Source organism: Gossypium raimondii, chromosome 4 (genome assembly GCF_025698545.1).
Source record: "Gossypium raimondii isolate GPD5lz chromosome 4, ASM2569854v1, whole genome shotgun sequence".
Taxonomy (NCBI): Eukaryota; Viridiplantae; Streptophyta; class Magnoliopsida; order Malvales; family Malvaceae; genus Gossypium; species Gossypium raimondii.
In genome coordinates this window covers 10,971,982-10,999,550 of record NC_068568.1, presented here as the reverse complement: position 1 = coordinate 10,999,550, position 27,569 = coordinate 10,971,982, and the positions used below count along the sequence as shown (strand labels likewise).

Genomic DNA, 27,569 nt, shown 5'->3' with positions numbered 1-27,569 from the left:
AAAATAATGCAGGAACATTACTCCTCCTAGCAAGAAAATCTTGCAATCGAAAGAAGATATTTTTAATATGATATAGGGCTTGTTTAGTAGTGCTTAAAAAAACACTTTTGGAAGAAAAATTGTGCGAAACAAGTTGTTTTTGGTTGAAATTTTTGGTTTTTCAAAAACACCTTTGAAAAGGATAAGCTAAAATTTTTAGCTTTTCCTCTCCCAAAAGCACTTTTGGTGCTTAATTACTTTTTCACCCTTCCAACAATATAGTACCTTCCATTCTTTTTTTCTCATTGTTTAATTACAAATGTGTTAAAATCATTAATTAAAAATAATAAAATATTTTTAAAAAATAATAAAAATGTGTTAATATCTAATTACAAATATTTAATGGTTATATTTAAATATTTAAAATATAGTTTATATATTCTAATTAAATTTTATAAATAATTAATATTTATTACTTAAAAATATTTAAAATTTATATTTCATATATTAAAATATTAACAACAAGTTAAAATATTGTTTTATATTCTTAATAAAATATAATAATATTAACTAATTTTAACATTATTTAAATGCATATTTGTTACTTGATAATATCATGTCTAAAATGGTCATTTTATTTCTTAAAATCACTTTTTAACAGTAATACTAAATACTCTAATGTTAAACTAAAATTTTCAAAAATAATTCTTAAAAACACTTTTTAAAAGCGCTTTTTTAAAATATTACTAAATTATCCCATAGTATTTTGCTACGTTCCACCCCCAAGAAAATTGGGCCTAAAATAACGTTGTCTAGTGCAAGCATGGGCGGCACATGCAAGAGTCATGTTTAAAACGCTCATCGACATGGGCACTTTGTACATCGCTTTCATGCTCTTAATGTGTTCACCTTTTGTTTTGGGTCTTTTGATCTTATCTGCTGATTAAGCTTTGGAGTTTTTAGCTGCTTGTTTTTTATTTGTGCTACTCTTCTATCACTTCCAATGCCATACTTTTGCATAAGTGTTTCACTTACATTTCATCCACATCATTTCACCTTACAAACACATTTATTAGTAATCATAACTTCATAATCTTATCATAACCCACACCGATTTTGAATTTGTCAAACATTGCTTTTCCTACCTCATGTTTATCTTCAAGTCATGGTTTCTTTTCTCCAATTTCCATTTCCTAAAATATTTCTTTCTATTTATTAGTTTTAGATTTTAAAATTGTTCAACTCAATTTTAGTCATACTTAAATATAAGTATTATAAAAAATTTATATTAAAATTGGATTGCATTTTGATCATTTTATTTAAAAATAAGTAAATTAGTTCTTCTATATTAGATCAAAGAGTAATTTGATCCTTCTATTAAATATTTCATTCATTTTTTATAAAATTTGATTTTTGTATGTCAAGATGAGGTATATATGGCATGCAACGTGTTATTTCGATTATTCTATCAATCACACTAATTTTAATCGTAAAATTGGATAAAATTTTAATAGAAATGATCAATTTACTTTTTGATCTAATGTATAGATACTAATTTACTTATTTTCCGAATAAATGAAATAAAATATAATTGTACTTTTAATTCATAATACTTTTTGGAAGTGATATAGAGAGTATGGATAGGACCCAACCTCCCCTCAAAATAGATTATTATATTATCAAAGTGTTTTTCTCCACCCTGTGGTGGCATGACATAAGAATCATTCTCTTTTTCACTCAAATTCCATCATTGTTAATTGAACTCCAAAGCCCAAATGAAATAATCATTCTATCTAATATCGATTTGAAAAGTTTATCCAAAACATTGGGTAACATAACATTTTAGTTCTCTCTCTCAAATCATAACGGGAGGGACCCCAACCGGTTCAGATTTCTCTCTACATTGTGTTATTCTATTGGTTTCTCCATTTCATTTTTTCTTCCTTTTATATAAAAAGTTGAATGAAGGTAGTTGTGTTAGTTTTCCTTTAAAGTTGTGAGTGATGAATAAGACCCCCGGTCGAGGGGGTTGGTCCAACAGGACAAAACAAAAAGATAAGCTCATAATGGGGCGGTTAATGGATGGTTAGGACTTAGGTAAGGTCTAGTGACCATATCTTGCTCATCATATCTTCTACCTATTATTTAAATGTGATGCAATAATAGAGAATGTAAATTTAAGTGTATTTAAATATGTATTGCCTAATGTTGGAGATCGATCCGATTAAACAATGAACAAGTAAAAATCACGGAAGAAATTAAGAAATTGAACACACAAATTTAACGTGGAAAAACCCCTCCAAAGAGGATAAAAAAAACTCACGGGCAAAGATAATTTTACTATAATAGAAAAAGAACAAAGAGTACAAAAGATGGAGATAAAAACTAAACCCCGAAAACAAAGAACCCGAAAAACTTAAACACAAAATTCTCTAAAAGTGTTATGAGTTCTAATATCTAATGGGTATATTTTCTAAGGTTGTAAAAGAGCCTATTTATAGGCTAAATTCATAGGTCAAATAATAATAAAATAATCTAGACTAATCAGAGTTTGATTGAAACAAATAAATAGAGTTTAATTGGAAGATTATTTCTCAAATTTGACTAAAATAGGAGTCATACTTAACAAATCTCCACATTGACTCATAATTCCAACGTCATATTTGCCAAAGCCCGCCACGGGCCTATCTTGAACTATGCAGGGAATTAATCGAGTCGAATCTGTGCTTAGAAACTAGAAGACTTCTAGCCTTCAACTTATACACTACCAAATCAAAACTAACCTAGGTATGATTTTCACGAACATAGTACCCTAACTTTTCAAAACATGCATCCAAAAAAGAATCTCTCTTCAAAGAAATGGTCATACATTTTTCCCTCCTATAACCAAGTTGCCTCCGCTCCAAACGAGTTGACTTCGACTCTGTAACGGACGAGGGACGTTCAATTTCACCGGTCACTGTAGAACCTTCCAAAATATAAAGACTGTAGGTTATTTTACCTTTTAACAAAACGAGAGCTCCACGAGATACTTTAATGTCGCTTGACTTGATGTTGATTCTGCATCCTTTCAAGTTTAAAATACTTAAGGAGATGAGATTCTTTCATAAATCAAGTACGTACCTGACATTTGAGAGTGTCCTAGTCGTCCCGTCATGCATCTTAATTTTAACAGTACCAATATCAATTACCTTACTGGATCAATGAATCGTTTCCCATGCGTACAACTCCACCTTCAATCGAACTGTATGTGGAAAACCATTCTCTATTGGGACACATGTGGAAAGAACATCCTGACTTTAGGATCCACTTGGACGTAAGCTTGGAGTTATTGCTCGTTGACATTAATAAGAAATCATTACCGCTTTCATCGTCCAAACTAGCACCAGCTACATCTTCCTCATTACTTTCAGCAGCCCTTTTATTTCGCAGTTTATAACAATCTGCTTTGACGTGACCTAACTTTTTACAATAGCGATACCTTTTGTCTCGCTTCTTTCATGCTACCAAAATAGAAGCTTGCCTATCTGCCTTGCTATTCGAACCAAACTCATTTTTTAGTTTGTCTCTACTCAATAAATGACCCTTCACATCTTCGAACGAGAGTTTGTCTCTGTCATAAATCAGGGTTTCCCTAAAAGACTTGTATGAATTAGGTAAAGAGGACAATAATAGCATAGCCTAATCTTCATCATCAATCTGAATCTCAACGTTCTTTAAATCATTTAAAAGAGTAATGAATTGACTGATGTGATCTCTAAGAAGCTCACATTCGTTCATGCGAAACGTAAATAGACGTTGTTTCAACACTAAACGATTAGTTAGAGACTTAGTCGTATAAAGAGTTTCTAACCTTTTCCAAAAGTCCAATGAGGACTTCTCCATCAATACCTCCTACAATACCATATTTGCGAGGCACAATTGAATTGTAGACAAAGCCTTTTCATCAAGCTCTTCTCATTCTGTTTAATTTAGATTCTCAGGCTTTTTCCCAGTAACAACCTTTTTCAGGTCGGTTTGAACTAAAATTGTCATAATCTGAACTTGTCATAAATTAAAATTTGTGAGACCATCGAACTTCTCAATTTCAAACCTTATTGTTGTCATCTTTGAACGAGATGATCTACGAAAATTGAACTAGCTCTGATATCACTTGTTGGGGATTGACCCGATTAAACAACAAACAAGTAAAAATCGTGGAAGAAATTGAGAAGTTGAAAACACAAATTTAATGTGGAAAAACCCCTCCAAAGAGGATAAAAAACCACGGGCAAAGATAATTTTACTATAATGACAAAAGAACGAAGAGTACAAAAGATGGAGATAAAAACTAAACCCCGAAAACCTGAAAAAAAAAAAGAACCCTTAAAAAGTAAACACAAAATTCTCTAAAAGTGTTATAAGTTCTAATCTCTAATGGGTTTATTTTCTACAGTTGTAAAAGGGCCTATTTATAGGCTAAATTCATAGGTCAAATAAAATTAATAATCTAGACTAATCAGAATTTGATTGAAACAAATAAATAGAGTTTAATTGGAAGATTATTTCTTAAATTTGACTGAAATAGGATCCATACTTAATACCTAATTTATGGGTCAAGGTTATGAATAGTTTAGACATATATTTAATTGTACTTCTATTAAGAAACCATACAATTCAGAGAGAGAGAGAAAAGAAAGCACTCATCGTAGATAGTGAAGGACAAGCTCCGTCAACATGACAAAGGCTTTAGCCTCAACATCGATAGAACATTATGACACGTTGACAATTGGCTTTGTCACAACTTAAGCACGACATATTTGGAGTGATTGCAAGCACTTAATACGATAAAGAAATCATCCCCGGATGGTCCAAAACAGCGAGCAAAAATCGATAAAAGAATCGAGCATTCACCAAACTAGAGAGGATAACAAAAAAATCATCCCTAAAATCACTTGTAAAACTAAGATTACATGCATAAGCAAGACTAAAAAACGTGTTACAAGAGTAGACAAAAATTATAAAACTAAAAACTTATTAAACAATGGAAAATCAAACAAAAATATATAAAACTTAAGACAACACGGGTCCAAATCGACACGTAAAATCATTTATTATTTTGAGATACTTTCAAAACAGAAACAGATTAAGAAGTTGATAAAGAGACACCCACTTTTCAAGAAAAACTACTAGTGGCTGGTGGAGTTTTAGCGAATGACAGGCACTGTCATCTGTCCATCACAACTTGTGAAGACAACAAATATACCCACAAAATAGATCTTATAACAACCCGTTTTTAGTGATGTCAGAAACAGTGGTTTTGGGACCACAATTTCAACGAGTGGATTATTATTTTATTATTTGTTTAATGTCTACGGGATTATATTAAGATTATATTAAAGTTTCGTTGAGAAATTTTGATGTTTAAATGGTTAATTAGGTAAAAATGACTAAATCGTAAAAGGTGAAAAAGTTGAGTTCTATTAGTTAAAGGGACCAAATGGTTATGAAATTTTAAACTAATAGACTAAGATAGTAATTATACCATTAATGAGCTAGTGGATAGTTATGGACAAGTTTTCATTGAAAATTTTGATTAGTAATAAGGGTAAAATGGTAAAATAGTAAATAAAATTAAAATCAAATGGGATAAAATCTTCTTCTTCTTCATATTTGTTTTTTCATAATCGATTCATCCATGGAAGAATAGCTAGGGTTCGGCTAAGCATTGTTCTTACTTGCACGGTATGTATTCAATCATCGTTTTTAATGATTTTTATGTTTTTGAGTTTGTTTTAGCTTAATCTAGCTAGCCCGGGGTTAATTTACAAAACTGTTAAAGTTTCAGGGACTTTCCATAGATGTTTTTGAATGTGTTTTGATGTTAGTTGATAAATTATTAATCTTTACTGTAAAATAAACTTGTTTTATTAAGTTTTTTTTTTATAAATTTTGGAAATAGGGATTATATTGTTAAAAGTATAAATCCATGGGTTTTGTTGTGAAATTTTGGTAATAATTGTTTCAAGGTCCATTGTAACATTGGTTAAGTTGGATTTAGGCCAAAATGAGTTATATTCAAGTTATGAGCTTAAGGAGTAAATTGTGAAACGTCAAAGTATTAGGGGAAATTTTGTAATTTTGTATATATATGAATTATTGATTAAATTGAATTCTAGAAGTACTTAATTGAATGAAATTTTCTATTTAGATCAAGATAAACCACAAACAGACTTAAATCAAGGAAAAACTAAAGCTTCGGATTAGTGTTTGATTCTACTTCTACGCCCTAGTTATCAAGGTAAGTTTCTATGAACTGTGATCGTTTTAATGTTAGCTAAATTGAATGTTTACTATGTTGTTTTAATATAAATGAATCTATATATATAAATGTATTCATGCTGTGATGAATTAACGGATAACGAGTCTCATTTGAATCTTAAGAATTCTTAGGATACAAATGACATGCCATTAAAGATTTCATGTTTTAGATGCTAGTCTTGAATGTCCTACCGATGACTGAGGTCTTTCATTTGTTGCGGATTCTCTACAACTCGTGTGAGCAGCATCGTGTAGCTTACATTCTAACCCACAGCTCGTGTGAGCATTGATGTAAAGGAAAGATTACGATTATATGTAAAGGTACACTATGTGTGAGCTTTCCCGAGTATCCGATGTAATTCTAGATGATTCAACGGGTAAGAAAAGGAAATGAAAGAAGTAAGTATGCAAATGGAATGAATCATGATCTTATGAAAGAATTTATTAGCTAAATGATGTATTTACATATGGAAATCTACTTATCTTATGGTTGAATTCATTTGTATCATGAACAAGTGTACTAACTTGTGAGTTTGATGATGTTGTATAGGCTTATACTAAGTTTATAACATTGGTAATGTTTTATGCTTAATCTATGAATTGTATTAATGAAATGGTAAGTTATATTTAAATTTATACTAGCTTACTAAGCACCCGTTGCTTACCTAGTTACTTTTCTTTGTTTTATAGATTATCGAAAGCTTGATCGGTTGGAAGCTCTTCAGAGACCTACTACACTATCCAGCAATTATTTCGATAGATTTTGTGTATTTTGGCTAAGATTAATAATGGCATGTATAGCATTTTTGTAATGTATGTTTTGGTATGTTTAAGCTTTTGATGTTATGTTGGTTTGGTGCACTTTAATGCCTTATCAAGATATGTCATATTGGTCACTTTTAAGTGCTTGTAAATAAGGTTCTTTTGGTATGTTTGATGGCTTGCAAATGGCATGTATGGTAGTTAATTGAACTAGGTTATTATGCTTGGGAATATGCAATATTAACTTACTTTTGGTAAGTAATTTTTTTATACAATTGTGGTGCCTTTGAATGGCATATTGGTTAGATGATTTAGGATATTTGGAATGGCATGTTTATGTGTGTTTGAATCCTTTAAATGTGTGCCCAAATGGTTTGAATGGCTGGGTATGAATTGGACTTGAAATAGTTTTAGGTAAGTTTTTGGGTTCACGCGGCCTGGGACACAGGCTGTCACACAGCTATGTGACACACACAGCCTGGCAACACAGTCGTGTGTCATTTGTAAAATTTTAATATTTTAAGTCAGTGAGTTGCACGGCCTAGCACACAGGCGTGTGTGGCAACTTAGAGAGTTACATGGCTTGGCACACAGCCTGTGACATGGCCGTGTGACCTTACTCAGTGAGTTACACGGATGAGGACACAGGCTGGGACATGGTCGTGTGTCCCTAGTTCGATTGTTACACTGCCATGTGACCACTATTTTTACATTTTTGCTTCTTTTTCTTAAAACTTCTATTTTGTTTTGATTTAGTCCTGAATCGCTTCTAAGCTATTTTTTAGGGCCTCGAAGGCTCAGTTTAGGGACAAAATGTATATGTTTGAATGGTTTATAATATGTTTAATTTATTTAAATGTTATGATGTTAAATGTTTTACGATTGAACGATAAAACTTCGTAACCCTAATCCAGCGACGAAAACGGGTTAAGGGTGTTACAAATCTCCAAATTGAAAAGAAATAAGACGTGTGTAGTGAATGAGAAGAAGAAAGAAAAAAAGGGTTGATTGGAGAGGAAAAAGGCTAGCAATACCCAGCCCGAAGGCTGATACCGCCGCTGAGCAAAACAAAAGATAAGAAGCAAACAGTTTGATAAATTGAAAACATTAAAGGTTGAATTAAGTTATAAAATATGTTTGGTATTTTTTTTGTACAAATATGTTTGGTATAAAGAAAGGATTGTATGAAACTATGATTTCGTATCATCCCTATCTCTTTCTGATAGGATGATGACAAATCAGATTTTTCCTCTTGATTTTTAGCATTTTTAATTGGATTTAAATTTTTTCGTGATGAAAAGTTAAAATCGGAGAGAAAAATATAATTTTCATTTTTCTATCGGAAGAGATAGGGATGACATGAAATCATAGTTTCATTCAATCCTTCTCGCTTGGTATATTACTTAAAGTAAAATATAAGTATAATTAGATTATTTGATAAATGATAATATAATCTTAAATCAAATTTATTAAGATAAAAATTCAACTTGAATATAATAAATTTTAAATATAGAAAAATCTATTTAGATCGATATAAAATTAAATTGATTTTATACTGTTTTATAATTTTTATACGATTAATATTTTAACAATTTAATCATTAAATTTATTAAGATATTTGTATTTATCATACATGTAAGTGTTTTAATCAATATGATATTTTGTTATATCGCTTTAAAATATTATTTATATTAATATATATTTAACCGTTGAAATTTTTTACATAAAATAACTAGTTAAAATATAGTTTCAAACTGTGTAAAAATATTAGTCGTATAAAAATACAAAATAGCGTAAAACCATTTTAATTTTATTTTATTGTAACTGGATCCTCCCCTTAAATATATATTTTTATGAATTAAATATTAAAAAATTAATGTAATATCTTAAGATATTGAAATAAAATTTAAAACATTTATTTGGTTGTTTTAATTATGTGAAAATAATTATCATTATCTACGCGTGGCAGTAAATGGTTGGAACTTGAATCTTGAGCCCGCTTAAAGTCTCTTTCATTCCACGTAGGATGAGAAAACAAACGAAATATACCAGGTAAAAGTCGGTTCGTCCACACCTAAAATTTTTATTCTTTTTAATTTCGCTTAACTTCTTTTTCAACCCTTCAACATTAAAAAAAGAAAATTCATTTTAACTCTTCATTTAATTTTTTTTGTCTCTTTTAACATTTAAACTCATATTTTTGCTCAATAGATAGAAAATTTAACATTTATTAACTTTGCTAACATGGCATATATGGGGATTATCATGTGGATAATATGTCAGTATTTAATTATTTTTAAATTTTAAAAATATTAAAAATATTTTTTAAATTTTTTACTTTTGAAATAATTTTAATGATTTTTATTTTTAAAAATATTTTTATTTTAATTTTAATTTTAATTTTAAAAATTAATTAAATATTGACATGTCATCCACATGGAAAATCCTTTGTATGTCACATCAAGAAAGTTTAAAAATTTTAATTTTTCATCCATTTTGAGTGATTTGATAAAAAACGCAAGTTAAAAAAGACAAAATTAAATAGAAAACTAAAATGACTTTTTGTAAAGTTAGAGGACCAAATAGGTTATTATATCTTTTAATTCCAACACTTTAAAGTTATTTAATTTTTTTTCATTTTTTCATTCAATTTATACAAATATTTAAACATAATTAGTTTTTAATATAAGGGTTAACTTAAAATTGATACCTAAACTATATTTCTTTTCTTGTACCTAAACTTTATTTTTATCACAAATAGTACCTAAATTACTTTTTTTCCCTAATTTGGAGTCTTCGTCAGTCAAATAGTTAAATCTATCTTTTAAAAAGGCTTAACCCATTTACCGTTACCTAAACTATACATTTTTTCTCATTTTAGTACCTAAACATTTTTTATCACAAGTGATACCTAAAACTGTTCTTTTGTTACCCATTTTATACAAAAAATATTTTATCTATTAAAAGAAATTTTAGTCAATAATAATCTATAATACTTTAATTCATTTTTTTCTATTATATTATTTCTCTCTTTATTATTTTTTTCTTGTTTTTTCTTTGTTCTTCTTTTATAATGTACGACAAGACTTGCAATGCTTGAAATTTGTCGTCCTAAGGTTGAGTGTTAGCAATTAATTTGTTTTCAAACTTCATCGTTTGCTTGCTCGACCTAACGAGATTGAAAAAGTTATTTCATCGACCAAAACATATGTTTTCAAAACCATATCGGCACAACCGGTTGGATCAGTTTAGAGATAGAGATTGAATTAATTGATTAGCAAATCGATACAATCTGATTGAACCAAGATAAAAATAATAATTGAACTGATTTTATCTACTTTGCAAATATTTTTTTATTTTTATGATTTTTTTAATAATTTATTTGATTGAACCGGAAGAAATAATCAAACTCAAAACTAGTGACTTGAACAGCCATCAATTTGATTCTAAAGAAAGAAAAATAAAACAATATATATAAAATAATACTTTTTGCCGCATTTCAACTTTTAATTGGTTATCTTTTTTAGAAAATAATAAGGAGATCCAAACATTTTTAGAAAATTTTAACTACTAATTAAATGAACATATCCAAACATTTTAGTCACTTATGTTTGAAATATTACGTTTTAGTCATTTACGTTATCGTGTTGTAACATTTTAGTCATTGAGCTGTTAATTGTCGTTAACGGTGTAACAGTAAGCTGATGTGACACGTTAAATCATCATTTCAAACAAAAATTTTAGGTTAATTTATACAATTGGTCCCTATATTTTTTTCATTTTGAGCAATTTAATTATTTTCTTTTATGTTTTTTTTAACTTTCCTTTTTTTTTCTTTATTTTTCATTCTCTTCTACTTCTCTCTCTGTTTTCATCCCTTCTCCATTTCTTTTAACGTAGTTTTCATATGTTTTCCATTTGTTAAAAGTAGTCCCTGTACTTTTTATTTTTTGAACAATTTATTTTTTTGAGTGAGGCAAGCTTGTGGACTAGTTTTAACAAATGAAAAATATAGAAAAACTACGTTAAAAGAAATGAAGAATGGAGGAAAATAGAGAGAGAAGTAAAAGAGAATGGAAAATAAATAAATAAAAGAAAGTTAAAAGAACATAAAAGAAAAAAAAATAAATTGCTCAAAATGAAAAAATATAAGGACTAATTGTAGAATTTAACCTAAAATTTTCGTTTGAAATGGTGATTTAATGTGCCACGTCAGCTTACCGTTACACCATTGACGGCAATTAACGGCTCAATGACTAAAATATTATAACACAATAATGTAAGTGACTAAAATGTAACATGAGGCAAACAAAAATGACTATTTTGATAGTTTACCCATTTTAAAAATAATAATTTTAAATAATATTCTTTACATATTATTGAAAATATTCAATATTAATATTTTAATAATAAATATTTATTACAATTATAAATATATTAAAATAAATATTTTGTAGTATAAAGGTTAAAATATGTCATAAATCTATGTACTCTTCACAAATTTGCAATTTAGTTTTTTACTTTTATTTTCAAGAATTTAATCTCTACTTTTCAGATTTGAAAATCAAGTCCAATGGTTGACATTCTTACAATTCTTTTGTCATTTTTTGATATTACATTTTAAATAAAAAATACTCACTTGGTAGTCATATAACTAAAAAAGCTGGCGTTGTAATGAACTCGAATTTAACAAAATAGTTTTAATATATGCAAAGACAATGTAAATTATAAATCTATAGATATAAAATAAACTCAATTAAACAATGAAAATATAAGAAAATCTCAAATGTATATTTGTTTCATTAAAATCAACTTTTATGAAATATTTTGAAGAAATCATCAAACTGTAGAAAATATTTTATACAGATCCATCCAAATACCAAAAATATTTATTTTTTCCGAAAAGTAAGTCATTTTCCAAAAATTATTTTCCGGAAATCATTGTTAATGAAATAAACAGACCCCAATTCCCTCCACGAAAATCACATCCAGTTAAAACACATATTTTATATATGCTAGATTTCAATATCACATGCATTGCACGTGATTTCACATTTTAATGTTTTAGTTTATTTTAAATAATGTGTTTTAATTAATTTAAATAGTTTTATATATGGTCAGAGTTAAATTATATATTTTATAACAGTAAAAATGTAAATTCATCATTTTAATAGTTTATATCTTTATAATTTTAGAAAATTAAAATAAATTTTATCATCTTGAGGGGCCAAAGTACAATTTTATCATTATTAATTTAAAAGTTTATAAATTATAAAGAGCTTGAATAGAAAATTTTATCATTACCAATCCCTAGATCTGCCCTGATTGAATGGTTAAACATAATTAAAATATATTAACTAATTATAAAATTTTAATAATAAAATTCAAATATAATTAAAACATTAAAGCATTTGTACGAAACTATAAAGAATTTATATAGAGTAAATTAAACTCTTCACAATTTGTTTTTTATTTTTATTTGTTCTTAATAGTAAATAAATTGATTATAATAGTTCGTAAATAATATGTAATTAACTTAAATACATTAGATTAGATTAGATTATATATATTATTTATAAAATTTTGTATAGGAAATATAAACTCACTTATTTTAAAAATAATTAAAATTTTTGTTTAAAACTAAAGTAATTTTTTGTGTTTTGTTTTTTTAAGGAAAACACAATAATTTAAACAATTCAATATAAAATTTAACTTTTTATTTATTATATAATTTAATTTTCGAGAAATTATTTAACATACTGTCAAGTAGAATCATAGAGTTGACAAGTGTTAGGGGCATAATTAAGGGGTTGACAAGGGCCCCAACCCCCTAAAATAGAAACTTTTCTATTTAGATTTATATTAGTAAAGATAAAATTACACTTTGGCCCCTATAAAAATGAATTGATTTAATGTCGTAAAAGTTGAATGTCGATAATAGCAATATAGAAAGATTGCAAAGTAATAAGAAAGAAAAATAAAACACATAGATTGTACATAGAAACCCTTTCGAGAAAACTACGGGCGGAAGAAAAAAAATTCACTAATGTTGAAAATCGAATGATATAAGAAAAGTTCCGACTACATCTATTTAAAGGTTTTGAAAGACTTTATTCTAATCAAAGTCAAATAGAGGAATTGTAGTTCTATTCGGATTCCCTAGTTTTTCCACTGTATTATTTCTTTAACAGGAATTTGGATCACACAACTCTAACAAATCTTTTAAAAATTATAAAGATATAGGCTATTAAAATAGTGAAATTACATTTTTATTATCGTAAAGATTACAATTTAATTTCGACCTCTTTAAAAAAATATGATTCGCCTTGACAAGTATATAGTAAAATATTAAAATATAAATATTAAAAAAGATAAATATTAATGTTTCAAAATTGATTGTGGAATTAAACAAAAATACTATTAATGTACAAAATATTAACCTTTAATTTAATAAAAATTTAATAGAATTATAATTACTATTTATCAAGTAAATTTATTTAAATAAATATTTTAATAAGATTAAAATTCTTATTTATAGATATCACAAATCTTCAAAAATATTTAAATTGACGATTAAGAATAGAAAAATCTATTTAGATAACGACGGTTTCAAAGTTCAAATTCAACACGTGTCTTTGTCCAGTTATGGTTAAAATATATCATAAATCCTTGCACTGCTCAGAAATTTGGATTTTAGTCCTTATACTTTTACTTTCATGAATTTAGTTTTTTTTTTTACTTTTCAGATTTCAACTGTTAACTTTTGTTTGTTAAATTCAAGTTAATCACAATGTCATTTTTAATTACATGTGATTATTTTTCCATTTAAAAGTAGAGAGATTAAATTCTTGAAAATAAAAGTATATAGACTAAATTCAAAATTTTGGAAAAGTAAAAGGGGTTATGCATATATTAGCCTTTACTGTTTCCTTCTCATTTATTATTTTCCTACTTCTATTGTATTTCCGTTTCCGTTTCTTTCGCTTGAGCTGTTTACTTTCAAACTTACATCTCTATATAAAAAGCCTCTTGCTTTGTTGTATGCTGAACCAAGATTATTGTAACTCACAAGATTTGTTAAGAGAAAAAAAAGAAAGAAGGAAAAGAGAAGTCTAGTTTGGTAAGTGAAATGGAAGCAGGGAAAGGAACGGGGTCATCTTCTCCTTCCATAACTACTCAACTCTTTGGCTCTAGAGAGCCACCTTCATCTTCTAATGAGGTTTTAAGGGCTCTATTATCTCCTCAATCTAAGGTATTTTCTTTTATCGTATTCAAAAGTTTTATCTTTTTGGGGTTTGAATTCTCTTTCATTTCTTTGGACTTCAATTCTTTTGTTAATGGAGTTTCTGGTCATATAAAGCTTCACAGGTTGAATCCTTTCTTCTTTCAATTGGGTTATTTGATGCTGAATAAAATATTTTTGTTTTAAAGATTTTTGTTCTTTTTTTCTTTTTTACGAGTGGAAAATTTTTTTAATCTTCTCTAAACGTTATTGATGCTCAAGGAAACAAAGACTTGACATTGTTTCTTAGTATTGGTCTTCTTCTGTTGTTTTTAACGTAGTTTGTGTAGTTCTTTGCCAGTGTTATCTCATATGCAAGTTCTCTTTTCAGCCCAATTTTCTGTTTCTGCTTTTACTTTTTGTTTCGATCGTTGAAGTTTTAGTTTTTGTTAATTACACCATGTTGGTGATGGTTTAGGTGTCAGGAGGAAGGTATTTTCGTCCTGGTACGGTGGCTTTACCACAGGATTCCCTGAATGTGCCCCAGAATGCAAAGCCTACAACCAATGGTTTGTACATCATTTGTAGCCTTTTCAAGATTTTATTAAAATCATTCTTATATTTATGGACAAGAATTTGCTCAAGTTGTTGTCTTGCAAGAGTCTTTATAACTCTGGTATTTGATTTAACACTATTTGGTAACTTAAGAGATAGTGGTAGAAATTAGATTATACTCTTTGCTCGTGTTTTGAATACACTTCTTTTATGTCGTTCAATGACTTGATGCACTGCACTAGTTCTTGAATCCTTGTTTTTGTGTTTGAAAACTCTCTAAATAATCAATCCAAACTTGTCAGGTAATCATTCTAAAGGGCATGCAGGTGAAGTTCGAAGTGCAGAAAATGGAAGAGTGGGTTCCACCTATCAGGAGCAAATAGTAGAACCATGTCATTTAAGTTCCTCGATCTACTATGGTGGCCAAGACATATACATTCGATCCCACAGTGACCAGGACTCTGGATTGGTGAGTACCTCAAAAGACCTCTGGAGTATTCCTTCTGCATTCAAATTTTGATTTAGGAATCTACTAACATGTTTTTCATAACTCTCTAGAACGATGATAGTGAAGAAGATGAATCGGGGTATGCATCAAGAGGAAACTGGTGGCAAGGTATGGTTGTCTAATGTGGTCTTTATATTATGAGAAGCATAGGTTTATATCTTTGTTTTTTGTTTTTCTTCCTTCTTTTTCTGCAGGATCTGTCTATTATTGAGAGTTCACTTGCCTATCTACGTGCATATCAAGGTTAGATATTCTCTGGAATAGCCAATCAATATGCTTATATATGGTCTTCTTGTTGGTACTGCATTAAACCCATTTCTCTATTAATCATCACTTAATAGGTAAGACCTTTAAAACCTGAACCAATTCTTCAACAACCGGTAGTTAAGAGTGTTAACCCTGCTTGGTCTAACCACCATTACTACTAAACTGATATTTAACTGTATTGTTTAACCTTGAAGTAAAGTAATTTGAAGGTGTATAAGTGAATTCTTAATGCGCATGTCTCTCTTCATTTTTTCTTTAGATACAAATGGTTGGCGAGTAACTCATTGTATTTTCATTGTTTTTCTGATACACTTGTATATTCTTCCTTAACAGGTACATAAGGAAGATACAGATAGCAGTTCGATCTGTTTCTGGCTATATACATGGAACTGGACTACAGTAATCAGACATTGCGGACAGCACTATAGTTATTTGGCTCCCTTCTTCGACTTGAAGGATGAGACTTGTTTTTTTCTTTTCTTTCTTTTTATTCTGTTAAGCATATCTACTTAAGTGACTTCTTGATATACTATGATGAATTAGAACTTGTGCTTGAATGTCTGGTTTCTCGGCCATAATCAAATAAGATTTTAGTTCTTGCATTAATCAGCTTCTTTCGGACCGATCATATGTACACCCCTAGAACAACCCCCAAGTTTTCTCCTTAAACAAGCCACGGAAAAAGTAACTGGCAGGACATATTTTTCCTTTAAAACTGTCAAAAAAATTACATTCGTCTTTTGAGATACTTGAAAGCATCACTGTCCCACTTCATGACTCAGATTTTGCCTCTTAAGGATTCCACGCAGCATATAAAGTTAAACAAACCTTCAATTGTGTGTGGCCCATCATATCCCACAATTATCTTTCATTCTGTCCTTTCCTATTTACTTATCTGAGCAGTTTAAGGTTCCCCAATCAAACGTTGCAGCCCACAGATTAAAGCAGTCTTTATCTATCTATCAGTCGGTGGGGGCAAACCGCAAATGCCTTTTAACTGGTCGTTATAGATGATTGTAAGGGTTAGGACAAATATTCTGCAACCACACAACCTTTTGTGTGAAAGTTGATTAGGATTTTGATGTTACATTTATCAATGGTCGTCTTCATGATAGTTGAAACGTTGTTTTAGCTTTGTTAACAATTGTCAAACGAATCATACCTATAGAATCCAGGTTTGTCGATTTTCTATTGGCTTGCTCAACAAAGCTACAAAGAATAATGTAATAACATCATATATAAAAAAACTCTTCTATTGGGACAACTGGTTGAATTACATTCATCAGCGTTGGTTGCATTTAGGATACAGAACAAATAACAGGGTGATTACTGTTCATCATTCTCAAACATCTTCCTATTGCTACCAAATTTTATAAAAGAACTATAATTATAGAAAGAGGTGAAAGATTGCCGTCTCAAGGAAATGGTTCATGGTGTGCAACATCAGGGTTCATTCTCTGGGGCTGGCTCGGGCTTTGGTAGGCTCACAGCCTCTTTTAGACCCTCAAACGATACCCTCGATTCTCTAGCTATACTTGAAGTTGAACCTGATTCAGTTCCTTCATTTGGACTACTGTGTTCCTTGTCTCTTAAATCAATACCAAGATAGTCAGTCAACAAGACCTTTTTCACACCCATCCCATGGTGTGGGATTTTGTTGCTTGAGAATAATGGTGAACTTTCTCCCTTGACGGGGCTAACTAGATGTGCTGGTGAAAAATTTGGAGTTGTAAATGCAGTTCTATAAGGAGTGCTCGAGAAGGGCACTGAGTAAGGAATCGAAAGACTCTTCCAACTGATTACACCAACTCTGGTCGGCGAAGAGAATTGGTCTGAATGCTTGGTCAAATCATTAACATAAAGCAGATCATCGATACGAGCCACAATGTTAAATGCCAGGCTCTCTAAAACTCTAGAGTAGCTTTCCAAAATGGATTTCCCAATATCCTAAGTAGCACCACAACACTCAATTATTAGCATGGCTATTTAGAAAGCCTTCTTAAGAACAAATATGAAAGTGGAATTTGTGACACAAACCTTGTTGTACTGAATCTTGCTCATATCTAAAGTGGTCTGGGGAAGATCGGGGTACCGCTGCTTCAAGCAAAGCAGGAGGCTTTCAGCTCTATCTGCAAGTATTTCTCTCTTTTCAGCATCAACCATTAGATCCTTAACCATGTCCCATGACGACTTTGAACTAGAGCGGGATGTGTTGTTGACAGGTTTGGGATTGGTCTTTCTGCGCCACAGATATATTGAGGCCTCCACTCGGTTGGCGATATCTATAGCTTGATGCTCGGAGGACAAATCAAGGCAATCAAGAAGACATTCAGGAGTAAACAGATCAGATGAAACATAGCGATAAATGAGATCTCCTAAGCTTGCTCGGCCATTCTGAAACAAATTCTAGCAGAAGTTAACAATCAGCGCTTCCTAGAACACATACACAGTACATCTAATTCTTTTACCTTTGGAAGAGACTCAAAATATGATTCAGGGACTTCCATATCAGCAAGAGTAATGTTGTTGATAGCCATGGCAGCTTTTAGGATCTGGTTCGCACAGTCACGTCTATGCTGCAATTGCTTCCTTGAATTTTCATCGAGGCCTCCTGCGGGCACTCGAGGCACTGGAAGCCACCATTTTTCCTCTTGACGCTGAAGGGCTTTCCGAAATGGGGTTGATCCAGCAGCCTCCTGAGCTAGAATCCCATGGTCAACATACCAGAACTCTGTATCAACAAAACTATCTAATATCTCCTGCAAAAACAATTCTACATTAAAAATGAACTCTACAACAGAACCATGTTTCCATATTGCAATAAAAGTCGGTGGATCTTACAAGAAGCATGTTGTCCAATTTTCTTAAAGCTGGGAGATTAACATAAAGATCCGACCGGGGCCTGCACGTCATGACCTGAAATCACAGCAAGGGCCATTGAAATTTAAACTACAAATCCACCATTAGATACAAATTGTTCACTAGATTTTAGAGCTGCCCTAATGTCACATTTTAAATCAAAGCTTCACCTCAAGCTTGCTTCCATCTGGGAATGTCTGCCACGACGGTATCAACTCAACAATGTGATCACTAACAGAAAGAAACCATTCCATCTCTCTTTGCCACTTTGCTTTCTTCTCAAGCGGTACTGGTTCTAGCCTCCATATTTGCCCAAATAAGGTGGCTGCGTGGTTAAGGCAAAGTGAATGAGAAACAAATGCCACATGGAGAAATCAAACAGATAAAAGAAACTATGTTTAAAGAAAAATAGTCAACATACCACAAAGATTGGTGATGGCATTTGAAATAGCCAAGGCAGTGCAAACACCATTTCCACACCCAGACATATCTTCAGCAAGCAACAATTTTGCAAATCTTTCCTTCATCAACTCAATCTCTGCAACCCCATTACGAAATACATCAATAAAATGGATCAAACAAGGAAAATGAGAGACATTTTCTTATAGTAGTCATAATACCTGAAACCGTGGAACCTTGTTTCTCCAATTTCCTATCATCCATGGGGGGTTTCTTTCTATCTTCACTAAAACTACTACAGATGCTGCTGTCTTCTGTTTCAGCAATTTCGTGCCCATGCCAATCCAATGAAGGTGGTGAATATAAGTCTTCCTCAGAACTACTGTGACTGTGTTCCTCCTCATGCACTGTTGTTTCTGATGTGAAAAGATCAGAACTTGAGCTACTTTCACGACCCTTGTCTTCAAGTAACACAGCAAAGGTCCCCATTTGAACCCCATTTTCACCAAAGCTTTTAATCTTCTCTTCAATCCTTTCTTTCTTCTCAACCAAACCCTCCATGTCAGCTCTCTTTTCTTCAAGAACACCAGGTGAATCACGAACAGCAGAGTTGTTAACTATTGTACCACCATAATCTAATCTCTCTAAGCAACACACATTTGGCTCTATAGCTCTGTAGCACAAGCTTTTAACAGATTTTGGAACCCAAAAGCTACTAGCTTTTAGCTTTGGTACAGGCAAACAAAGCTTGAACTGGTAATCTTGTTGTTGGGTTGAGCCTATTTGCTCTCGGTGGATGAAAGGTCCATCCATAAGGCTAAAACCATGCCTGCTTTGAGGCAGAATGGAAGTAAAAAAAAAAAAAAAAACTCAGAAATTTGATATGGGTTTTTCCTTAAATTTTTCTTAATGTATGAGAGAAAAAAGTGTGAAGCTTTGCGGTCTTATATTATGGAGTAAAGCTGGTAATAACTATTTGAAGAGAATCCCCAGTTTTCCTTTTTGTTATTTTTCCTAAGTTGTCATGTTCTTAAGCAGACAAGAAAAGGGCTTGACAATGTCTAGGCTTTGTTTGAAAATTAAAAGTAGGGTGGTGATGGGAGGGTCTATCCATTCAAATCCATGACGTCTATCCTTTCAATTTATGTTGTTTTTAAGATCCTAATAAGATGCACAATGCCTTTAGTTTCAAAATTTACCAGTTCTTGGTGTAAAGGAAAAGTTGTTGTTCACTTTTAATTATGCTGCTTAAGCGCTCCACATTGTCTAATCTTCTTTTCCAAACCCAAATCAAACTTTTATCATTTCCTCCTTACTTTGAATTGTAAATGAAATTCAACAGGATGAGATACATATCAACCCTCACCAACTTTTATTCTTTTATTTGAATTGAATGCCAATTTTGCTTTTATGATTCACATTTCAGTTTTACTCATAAATTTATTCCTATTAATTTTTAAAATAGTTTACCATTTAATCAATTGGTTTGATCATAATCTTTTCTTCTTTTTTTGCGTGACTTACTTTTGAATTATGATTTGTTGTAATTGATTGAAAATTTATCGGAATAATTTTTGAGAATGAATAAATGATTGACAACCCATTTAGAAGTAGAATAGACAAAATAAGTGATTGGGACTTTTAAAAGATAATGCAAAATTTTAATATTAAATATTTAGTATTTTTGAAGGTTTAGATTATAATAACATTATGGGAAGGGTAAAACAATGTTTCTTTTAATTTGGAAAACGAGTAATTAAGATGTGTTCATTTATTTTTTAAATATTAATTAAGAATATTTGAGGATAATTATAATTATATAAAATGGAATTGGAGGTGCCACTTCCAATTTTATTCAAACATTGTTAGAGGGGGAAACAGGGAACTGTTAGGGGTGTGCATCCCTCAACTTTTGAATTGAATAAAGGAAACCCCTTTATTTTTATAAATTTATTCTGGGTTTTTGCAGCATCCACATTTAAATGAAATGGTAGGTTTTGAAATTTGAATCCAAAGTCCTCCCCTTCTTTTCTTTTTCCTTTTTCAGCTTTCAAGTTTGAACCAACAATGTCTGTATTTAAGTAGCCCCAAGTTAAAACTATTTTTGAAATCAAGGGATATTATATTTTTTGGCCCTTAAATTTTGCAACTACATTCTACTTTAGTATTTATAATTGTACTCTTTTTTTAAAAAAATTAGATCCATTTTGGTTATTATGTAACACTCTAAAATTATACCACATCATCATCACCTGAAATTTTATATGATTTTTTTAAAATTTTAAGCGATAATATGGCACAATCTTAAAGTGTTGCATTATCATTTTTTAGCTTAAGGATCAAATCGAATCTAATTATTAAATTTAGATGCTAAAATGAATAAGTAGACATAATTACAAAATTCAAGAGCCAAAAATTATGTTTTCTCTTAAAAATAATATGAAATAGATTTGTTGATTTGAGGGGGGTTTTTTTTTTGAGTGATGATTGATTATTGAATAAAAAATTTAGTCACGAGAAGGATGGGTTTATGATTGACCCAAAAATAGTTAGGCTAACAAAAGTCCAAACCATGAGCCCATTTTCTCAGTAAAAGCCCCATTTATGATTAAAGAACCTACAAAACAACTCCAGGTTGTGGATATGGATTATGGAATCTGTTTTCAGCAAAGCTTATACCTCGTTATCTATGAAGTTTTTGAACGTAGGAGATCATCTGTATTGGTTTCTGAATGTTTCCTTTGTGTTTAATGTAGTGCATGCCTCCAGTGTGGAAAGCTGTTTTGGGTACCGGGACAAGGCCATGGAAGAAGTAAGAATGTGTCTGAAAACACTTGAAAGTGTACTCAAGGGAAAGAAATTCTTTGGGGGAGACACCATAGGACTACTTGACATTCAACAAGATTCAGGACTAGATTTTTTGACAGCAGTTGATCAAATGCTGTGAAGAGTTTGTAGACTGCAACGTTGTTAAGCAACACCTGCCTCCTACACATAAACTAATAGCCTTTCTAAAGAATTGGCTATCTGGCAATGGATGGACCGATTAATCCTATTTCCTCGTGATTTTGTGCGTAGTAGCTCAAAGGCAACTTGTGTCTTTGCATCTAATGTTGTGCTATTTCCGGATAATGTATCATCTTTACCTCATGGAATCGTGTTTTTCTTAGTGGATTTCTCTCTGGAATTGGTTAATTTAGTATTACAAAACTGAGCTTTCTCCCATGCTCATTGCTTCGTCTCCTTTCTGACTGTCCATTATATATATGTTACTAATTAACTTAAACATCTTAACCACTTCCGTCTCCCTTAGACCGTCACTGATTAAGTAAAGATGATGAAAGCCAACCTCTCTTCTTCCCCAAGAAAACTATGAACTCCTCCCTCTATTAATAGCTTCAAACCATAGTATTCCCTACAAGAGTTGAAATAAAATAAATAAAAAATAAAAGGTGAAGAAGTGAAGGTTTTTGGAACATGGGCAATCCCTTTTAGCCGGGGGGTAGAGCTGGCTTTGCGATTGAAAGGTGTTCCATACGAATATATAGAAGAGGATATCTATAAAAATAAGAGCCCTTTGCTTTTGAAATACAATCCAGTTCATAAGAAAGTTCCTGTTCTTCTCCATAATGAAAAACCAATAGCAGAATCACTTGTTATACTTGAATACATAGAGGAAACATGGAAAAACAATCCAATTTTGCCACAAGATTCTTACGAGAAAGCTATGGCTCGATTCTGGGCTAAGTTCATTGGTGACAAGGTATAAACTTATTTTTTCGATCCACCTTTTTCAAGTCCATATATGGCCTAAAAAGCAATTGTTACAAGTAAAAATTCAAATAAACATGTTTGGTTGGGTTTATTAATTTATTGTTTTTATTTTTTTAATGTAAACTTATGTTATAATATGATACTTTTGGTTATATTTTTATTATAAAATAAATATTTGATATTGTTAGCACATTAATTTGTCATATAAAATCAATGTTTACAGATAACTTAATATAGAAATATGATATAATCCTCAAAAACAATATATACTATAAGTTAATTATATTATTATTTAAAATAGGATTTTTTTAAATAATTATATCATATTTTTTTCTGAAATAATCATGTTTAGAGGCGAATCTCCATCGGAGATAAAGGGGTTTTGGCAGCTCAGATTTAAGCACTGTTTTTTAATCAAAAACGAATTGATGAAAGTGTTGGACAGCTATACGGAAACCAGAGTGGAGCCCAGAGAGTGAGCGAGAAAAGGCGATGGAAGAAGCTCGTGAATGCCTAAAAGCTCTTGAAAGTGCGCTCAATGGAAACAAATTATATGGGGGACATACAATTGGACTCGTTGACATCGCTGCCAACTTTACTGGCTTCTGGCTTAGCATCGTTCAAGAAGCTACAGGGCGCGAGTTGCTGTCAGCTCATAAATTCCCCCTCTTGTCCAATTGGAGCCATTGCGGCATCGTTCAGGAATGCCTGCTCCCCCAAAGACAAGGTATTGGCCATCTTCAAAGCTCGTATTGCAGCACCCTCAATAAACAACCCATGTGTCCTTCAATACTAAACAAACAACAAACAACCAACCAAATGGCTCCTATCTCAGGCGTACAAAATAGTTGATAAATATCTAGATCTTTCTATCATCAACCCCATGTGAAGATGGAAAACAATAAACAAAGTGCCACGGTTTTTGAAAACGAGTTCATAACATTGATGGCGCATCATGAAAGGCTATGATTTTCGACAAAGCAATATTATTATCATTATTATAATCGTCCCCATAACAGTGCATTAACTCACAAAGTACCATATATCTTTAAGATTCAGTAAACAAACGTAAAACTGCGTAAGCTACTTGGTAAAACATGATCAAGCAACATACACTCGTCCATCAAATTATTGTTTGGGAAATCAAACTAGAAAATATTATGTAAACTACTCAGTGCTTGCTGGAGCTTGATTGTTCCTTGACGATGGTAACAGGGCAAGTAGCATGCGTCACAACATAGTTGCTCACACTCCCCAATATAATCCTGCAAAAAAAAAAAAAGTTTTTCATCCAAATTCAAAACCCACCCAAATCAAAACAAAAGGAAATTGACTCTCTTTTCTATGACATTGTACTTTTAGTACCTTCGAACAGTTCCAAGCCCACGGCTTCCCATAACCAAAGAATCAAGCTTTAGATCTTCAATGGCATCAAGAATTTTTTCTCTGGCATCTCCTCCCCAGTAGATTTTTGAAACAACGTTTATCTGTAATAAGATGAACATCAGTTCCAAATAAGCCTATATCGATGACCTTTTACAGGGTCAAAAAAAAAAAAAACAAAGGATCACCTCTTTTTGTCTAGAAGCAGTGTCGAGCATGTCAAGAACTTCAATATCAGTTTCAACATCATACTTCTTCATAATCTCCGGAACTCTAAACTCTGTCAAAGGTATAAGAGCTGCGACAATGGAGAAAGAAACAAACCCAAGATTAGATCCGATGAGCAAACGGAAGAAAAATCGGATCTTTTAAGCTTTTGGTGTGAAGAAAAACTTACGAGAACCGGATTTTGCCCAGAGAGCATTGCGAGACTCATCAAGAGAGTTGTTGTTGATGTGGATGATGTAAAGGGTGTCCCCTTTGTCAGCCAAGTTGTCTATAGCCCATTTAAGAGCGTTCTTGCTGCTAGCGGAGAAATCCATAGCCACCCCTATGCTTCTAGCTCCTGGCATTTTCGCTTCTTTGCAAAGTGGAATCAACAAGTTTCGTGTCCCAGCCTTCAAGATAAAAGCTAAAAGTAAAACAACTTGTCTAATGCTAAAGCTGAAGGACGGTTTCAAGAGTAAGCATACGGAAGGCCCATGGGTTTATATATGTGTGTGGCAGCAAATAACAAATAAGTAAAGCCGTTCAATCAATCTGAAACGTACACGCGTTCTAGAAGCGTGTGATTGAGTGAGTGACGTCCATCCGATGGTCGCGTGAAGATTGATATTTATTCTTTCTTTGGAATTTGGATAATAAATGTTGAATATTTGCACGCCAATCCACCCCTATGAGTGATGGGACATCATTCATTCTAAAAAAGAAATTAATTAAAATCAACCACAAGTCCCTGTAAGTTTCGAGAATTGAGAATTTAGTCTCTAAGTTTCTATTTCATTAAACTTATTTAGTTCTTACATTTTCAAATTTTAAAATTCAGATCCTGTTAGTTTTATTACAATTTTTTTGTAATTCAAGCTAATTATAAAGTCATTTTCAATTACTTGGTTAGTAATTGAGTATTGTTTTTATTTCAAGAATGTCAGAACAATAAATTTAACAATATTAGCAGTCGGACCTAAATTTTAAAATTTGAAAAAGTATAAAGATACTATTGTTAAATTTTAAAAAATACAGGGACTTATGGCATATTTTAACAAAAAAGAGAGAGAGAGAGAGAGTGGGACATCATGATCCATCCTTTCCCCTAGGTTTCCATGTGATTTAAGAAAATAATGAATAGAAATATTCCCTTCTTTTTATCTGTCCTCTGGCTTTTTCTCTAGCTGTATTAATTGTCAACTTTGTTGAGTAATACCAATAATGTTTCAACACTGCAATTGAGGCCATTGGTTAAAGAAATTGCAAGTGGGGATCGATTATGAAGGAAAAAGAGCCGCAGTTGGAATCCTTTTGTTCAAAGTAATCTGGTTGGATTAGGGCAAGCCGACGACAAAGGGGATGGTAGAATTGTTGTTGTAGGTAAAAGAATATTGTGGTACAAATGTACAAAATTTGGCCCCTTTCCCATTATTGCCAACAAGCAGCACTGGATAACTTCGAAGATTAAGTTTTGGAAGGGTAGGAAGCTGCTTGGAACCTTCCCTTGTCAAAGCTAGTTGTCATTGTCAATGCCCTATGTCTATGTGTGAGCATATGTATTACATACCTTAGAAAATGATGCAAAATCTTTTTCTTTTCTGTTTTTCTTAATACTGATATTTAACGATGAGGATCATTTAAATCAAGAATTCGTGGAAGACGATAAGGTAAAAGAAAGGGATAGAAAATTGTCAAATTGCAAGTACGATAAGGAGATGTAAGTTGGTTTTAAGCTGCAGTGGGCCGCCAAACCAAGCAAGCACAGAAGATATGACTGACGGTGACCCCATCCAACGCCGACTCATATTTGTTTTGGAGGCCTACTTAACTAAGGCATATTGCCAAATATTGGGCCTACTAAGCAGATGTTGGTGTGATAAGCAAGTTCAGCCCACAATCCGAAACTGGCCTTCCAAATACCATTTTGGGTCTAAACAGATCATCTTGGACTTGCATATTTTTATCAATTTTCTCCCTTCATTGGACGTGAGAAAGGTGGCTGTTTTGGGTTTAAGCTCTCTTTTTTCTTTCTTTCTTTCTTTTTTTCAGTATTCATGTGGTTAAAGTGACATACATTTTATAAATCTAGTTGTTCTCTTTTTCTTTTTCAAACTAAATCTGTGTATGTAATAATTTTATTTTAAAAACAATAATTCAACCATTAACATCATTAATATTTCACTTCAAAAATGTCGACGTGACATGTCGATAAAGCTACCTTAGTATAAGATGACATATTTTAATTAAAAATGCTGCCTCGATATTGAATCAAAATTTTAAAATAAGAAAGTATTCTTTAACGTGTTAATTGTTTAGGAGGGTTTGATGTTTCGACGCAAAAAGTAATCATAGTTTGAAATAATAATTTTATTAAAATAGTGATGTAATGAAAATGAATTATAAAACGAAAATGTAATTCCTTAAATTAAATCCTAATTATTGATATCAAATTGGTTGATAAAAATCTAAATGAGTAAAACTTAAAAACAAGAAAGCCTCCAATATAAGTAGTAATTAAGGGTCAACACCTGCAGTAGAAGTGGAAGAGAGAGAGAGCATAATCTACTAATTTCCAATGATTGTACTAAGGTTTGGTAACCAATTTTGCAACATTTTAAATGTACATTAGATTTTTAAAAAGCCTTAGCTTTCTAATTAACAAATAAGCAGCTGGATTCTGCTTCTGTTTTCCACTTAATAAGCAAATCTGGGGTGTTGTTTATTGGGTTAGACAAAGTGCATAATGGCGGGAGACAAATGGTCAAAGTTTTGACCTAAGAAACCAATCCCTCCCCCCAAAGAGGTGAATATATGGACAATGCCACACTTCCCACCATAAAAAAAAGGGAGAGCATTAAACACGAAACCCCGTTCTTGCCCGCTAATCAAGGTGACATGTTCCTCTCCACATTCTCTCTTTTTTTTAGCTGTAATGTTGAATGATTGATTATCAGTAACAACCAAACATGTCTAGGGTTATAGTTTTTACAGCTGGTCTCCTACACCACGCGCCTGTCATTGCGCTTAAACCGCCCCTTTTTCCTTTTCGTTCAACAACCCTTTTGTTTTTGTTTGATAGTTAACATTTTTCCACAACCTCTGCCCACCCGAATCCCAAGTGCTCACTGCTCAACAACATACCTCTTTTTAAAAATCAGCTCTTTTCTGGATTTACTCTACTGGACTTCTTCTATGTCTTTAATCTTTTACAAATGTGTCCTCAACAAATTTTAGACCTTGAATAAACGGCTACAATTGTCATGCACCCACATTCATACTACAAGATATGCAATAAATACATCCATCTTCCATTTTTTTTCTTTTGAAAGTTTTACAACTACAATGTAAATACAC

General features: G+C 31.5%; 4 protein-coding genes across 4 annotated transcripts; 2 read left to right on the top strand and 2 right to left on the bottom strand.

Moving 5' to 3' along the window:
- The first annotated feature begins 14,038 nt into the window (after positions 1-14,038).
- Positions 14,039-16,199, top strand: LOC105779661 (uncharacterized). The gene is made up of 6 exons (XM_012603513.2): positions 14,039-14,293; positions 14,742-14,832; positions 15,121-15,287; positions 15,377-15,434; positions 15,521-15,569; positions 15,927-16,199. Exons 1-5 carry the CDS (start codon positions 14,171-14,173, stop codon positions 15,535-15,537), a joined length of 456 nt encoding a protein of 151 aa, XP_012458967.1. The 5' UTR covers positions 14,039-14,170; the 3' UTR covers positions 15,538-15,569; positions 15,927-16,199.
- Positions 16,200-16,830: 631 nt separating this feature from the next.
- Positions 16,831-19,943, bottom strand: LOC105779660 (rop guanine nucleotide exchange factor 7). Its single transcript, XM_012603511.2, has 7 exons — positions 19,073-19,943; positions 18,874-18,990; positions 18,623-18,777; positions 18,435-18,509; positions 18,062-18,352; positions 17,631-17,987; positions 16,831-17,540 (listed from the first exon to the last, which is right to left on the bottom strand). The coding sequence occupies exons 1-7, from the start codon at positions 19,662-19,664 to the stop codon at positions 17,037-17,039; spliced, it is 2,091 nt and encodes a 696-aa protein (XP_012458965.1). The 5' UTR covers positions 19,665-19,943; the 3' UTR covers positions 16,831-17,036.
- Positions 19,944-21,501: 1,558 nt separating this feature from the next.
- LOC105779046 (glutathione S-transferase U8) lies at positions 21,502-23,552 on the top strand. Its single transcript, XM_052629168.1, has 3 exons — positions 21,502-21,673; positions 22,304-22,614; positions 23,061-23,552. Exons 1-3 carry the CDS (start codon positions 21,502-21,504, stop codon positions 23,475-23,477), a joined length of 900 nt encoding a protein of 299 aa, XP_052485128.1. The 3' UTR covers positions 23,478-23,552.
- Positions 23,553-23,594: 42 nt separating this feature from the next.
- Positions 23,595-24,702, bottom strand: LOC105779663 (universal stress protein PHOS32). Its single transcript, XM_012603516.2, has 4 exons — positions 24,406-24,702; positions 24,197-24,306; positions 23,991-24,112; positions 23,595-23,890 (listed from the first exon to the last, which is right to left on the bottom strand). Exons 1-4 carry the CDS (start codon positions 24,578-24,580, stop codon positions 23,797-23,799), a joined length of 501 nt encoding a protein of 166 aa, XP_012458970.1. The 5' UTR covers positions 24,581-24,702; the 3' UTR covers positions 23,595-23,796.
- Positions 24,703-27,569: the final 2,867 nt, after the last annotated feature.

Coding starts and splice junctions, on each gene's coding strand:
- LOC105779663 (XM_012603516.2), bottom strand. CDS start 24,580: ATGCCAGGAGCTAGAAGCATAGGGGTGGCTATGGATTTCTCCGCTAGC. Junction 24,307..24,405: donor CTGGGCAAAATCCGGTTCTC/GTAAGTTTTTCT, acceptor CCATTGTCGCAG/CTCTTATACCTTTGACAGAG. Junction 24,113..24,196: donor CTGCTTCTAGACAAAAAGAG/GTGATCCTTTGT, acceptor ATCTTATTACAG/ATAAACGTTGTTTCAAAAAT.
- LOC105779046 (XM_052629168.1), top strand. CDS start 21,502: ATGGAATCTGTTTTCAGCAAAGCTTATACCTCGTTATCTATGAAGTTT. Junction 21,674..22,303: donor CATGGAAGAAGTAAGAATGT/GTCTGAAAACAC, acceptor AAAAAATAAAAG/GTGAAGAAGTGAAGGTTTTT. Junction 22,615..23,060: donor CTAAGTTCATTGGTGACAAG/GTATAAACTTAT, acceptor AATTGATGAAAG/TGTTGGACAGCTATACGGAA.
- LOC105779660 (XM_012603511.2), bottom strand. CDS start 19,664: ATGGATGGACCTTTCATCCACCGAGAGCAAATAGGCTCAACCCAACAA. Junction 18,991..19,072: donor ACAAGGTTCCACGGTTTCAG/GTATTATGACTA, acceptor ATGGGGTTGCAG/AGATTGAGTTGATGAAGGAA. Junction 18,353..18,434: donor AATTGGACAACATGCTTCTT/GTAAGATCCACC, acceptor TTGTTTTTGCAG/GAGATATTAGATAGTTTTGT.
- LOC105779661 (XM_012603513.2), top strand. CDS start 14,171: ATGGAAGCAGGGAAAGGAACGGGGTCATCTTCTCCTTCCATAACTACT. Junction 14,294..14,741: donor TATTATCTCCTCAATCTAAG/GTATTTTCTTTT, acceptor GTGATGGTTTAG/GTGTCAGGAGGAAGGTATTT. Junction 15,288..15,376: donor GTGACCAGGACTCTGGATTG/GTGAGTACCTCA, acceptor ATAACTCTCTAG/AACGATGATAGTGAAGAAGA.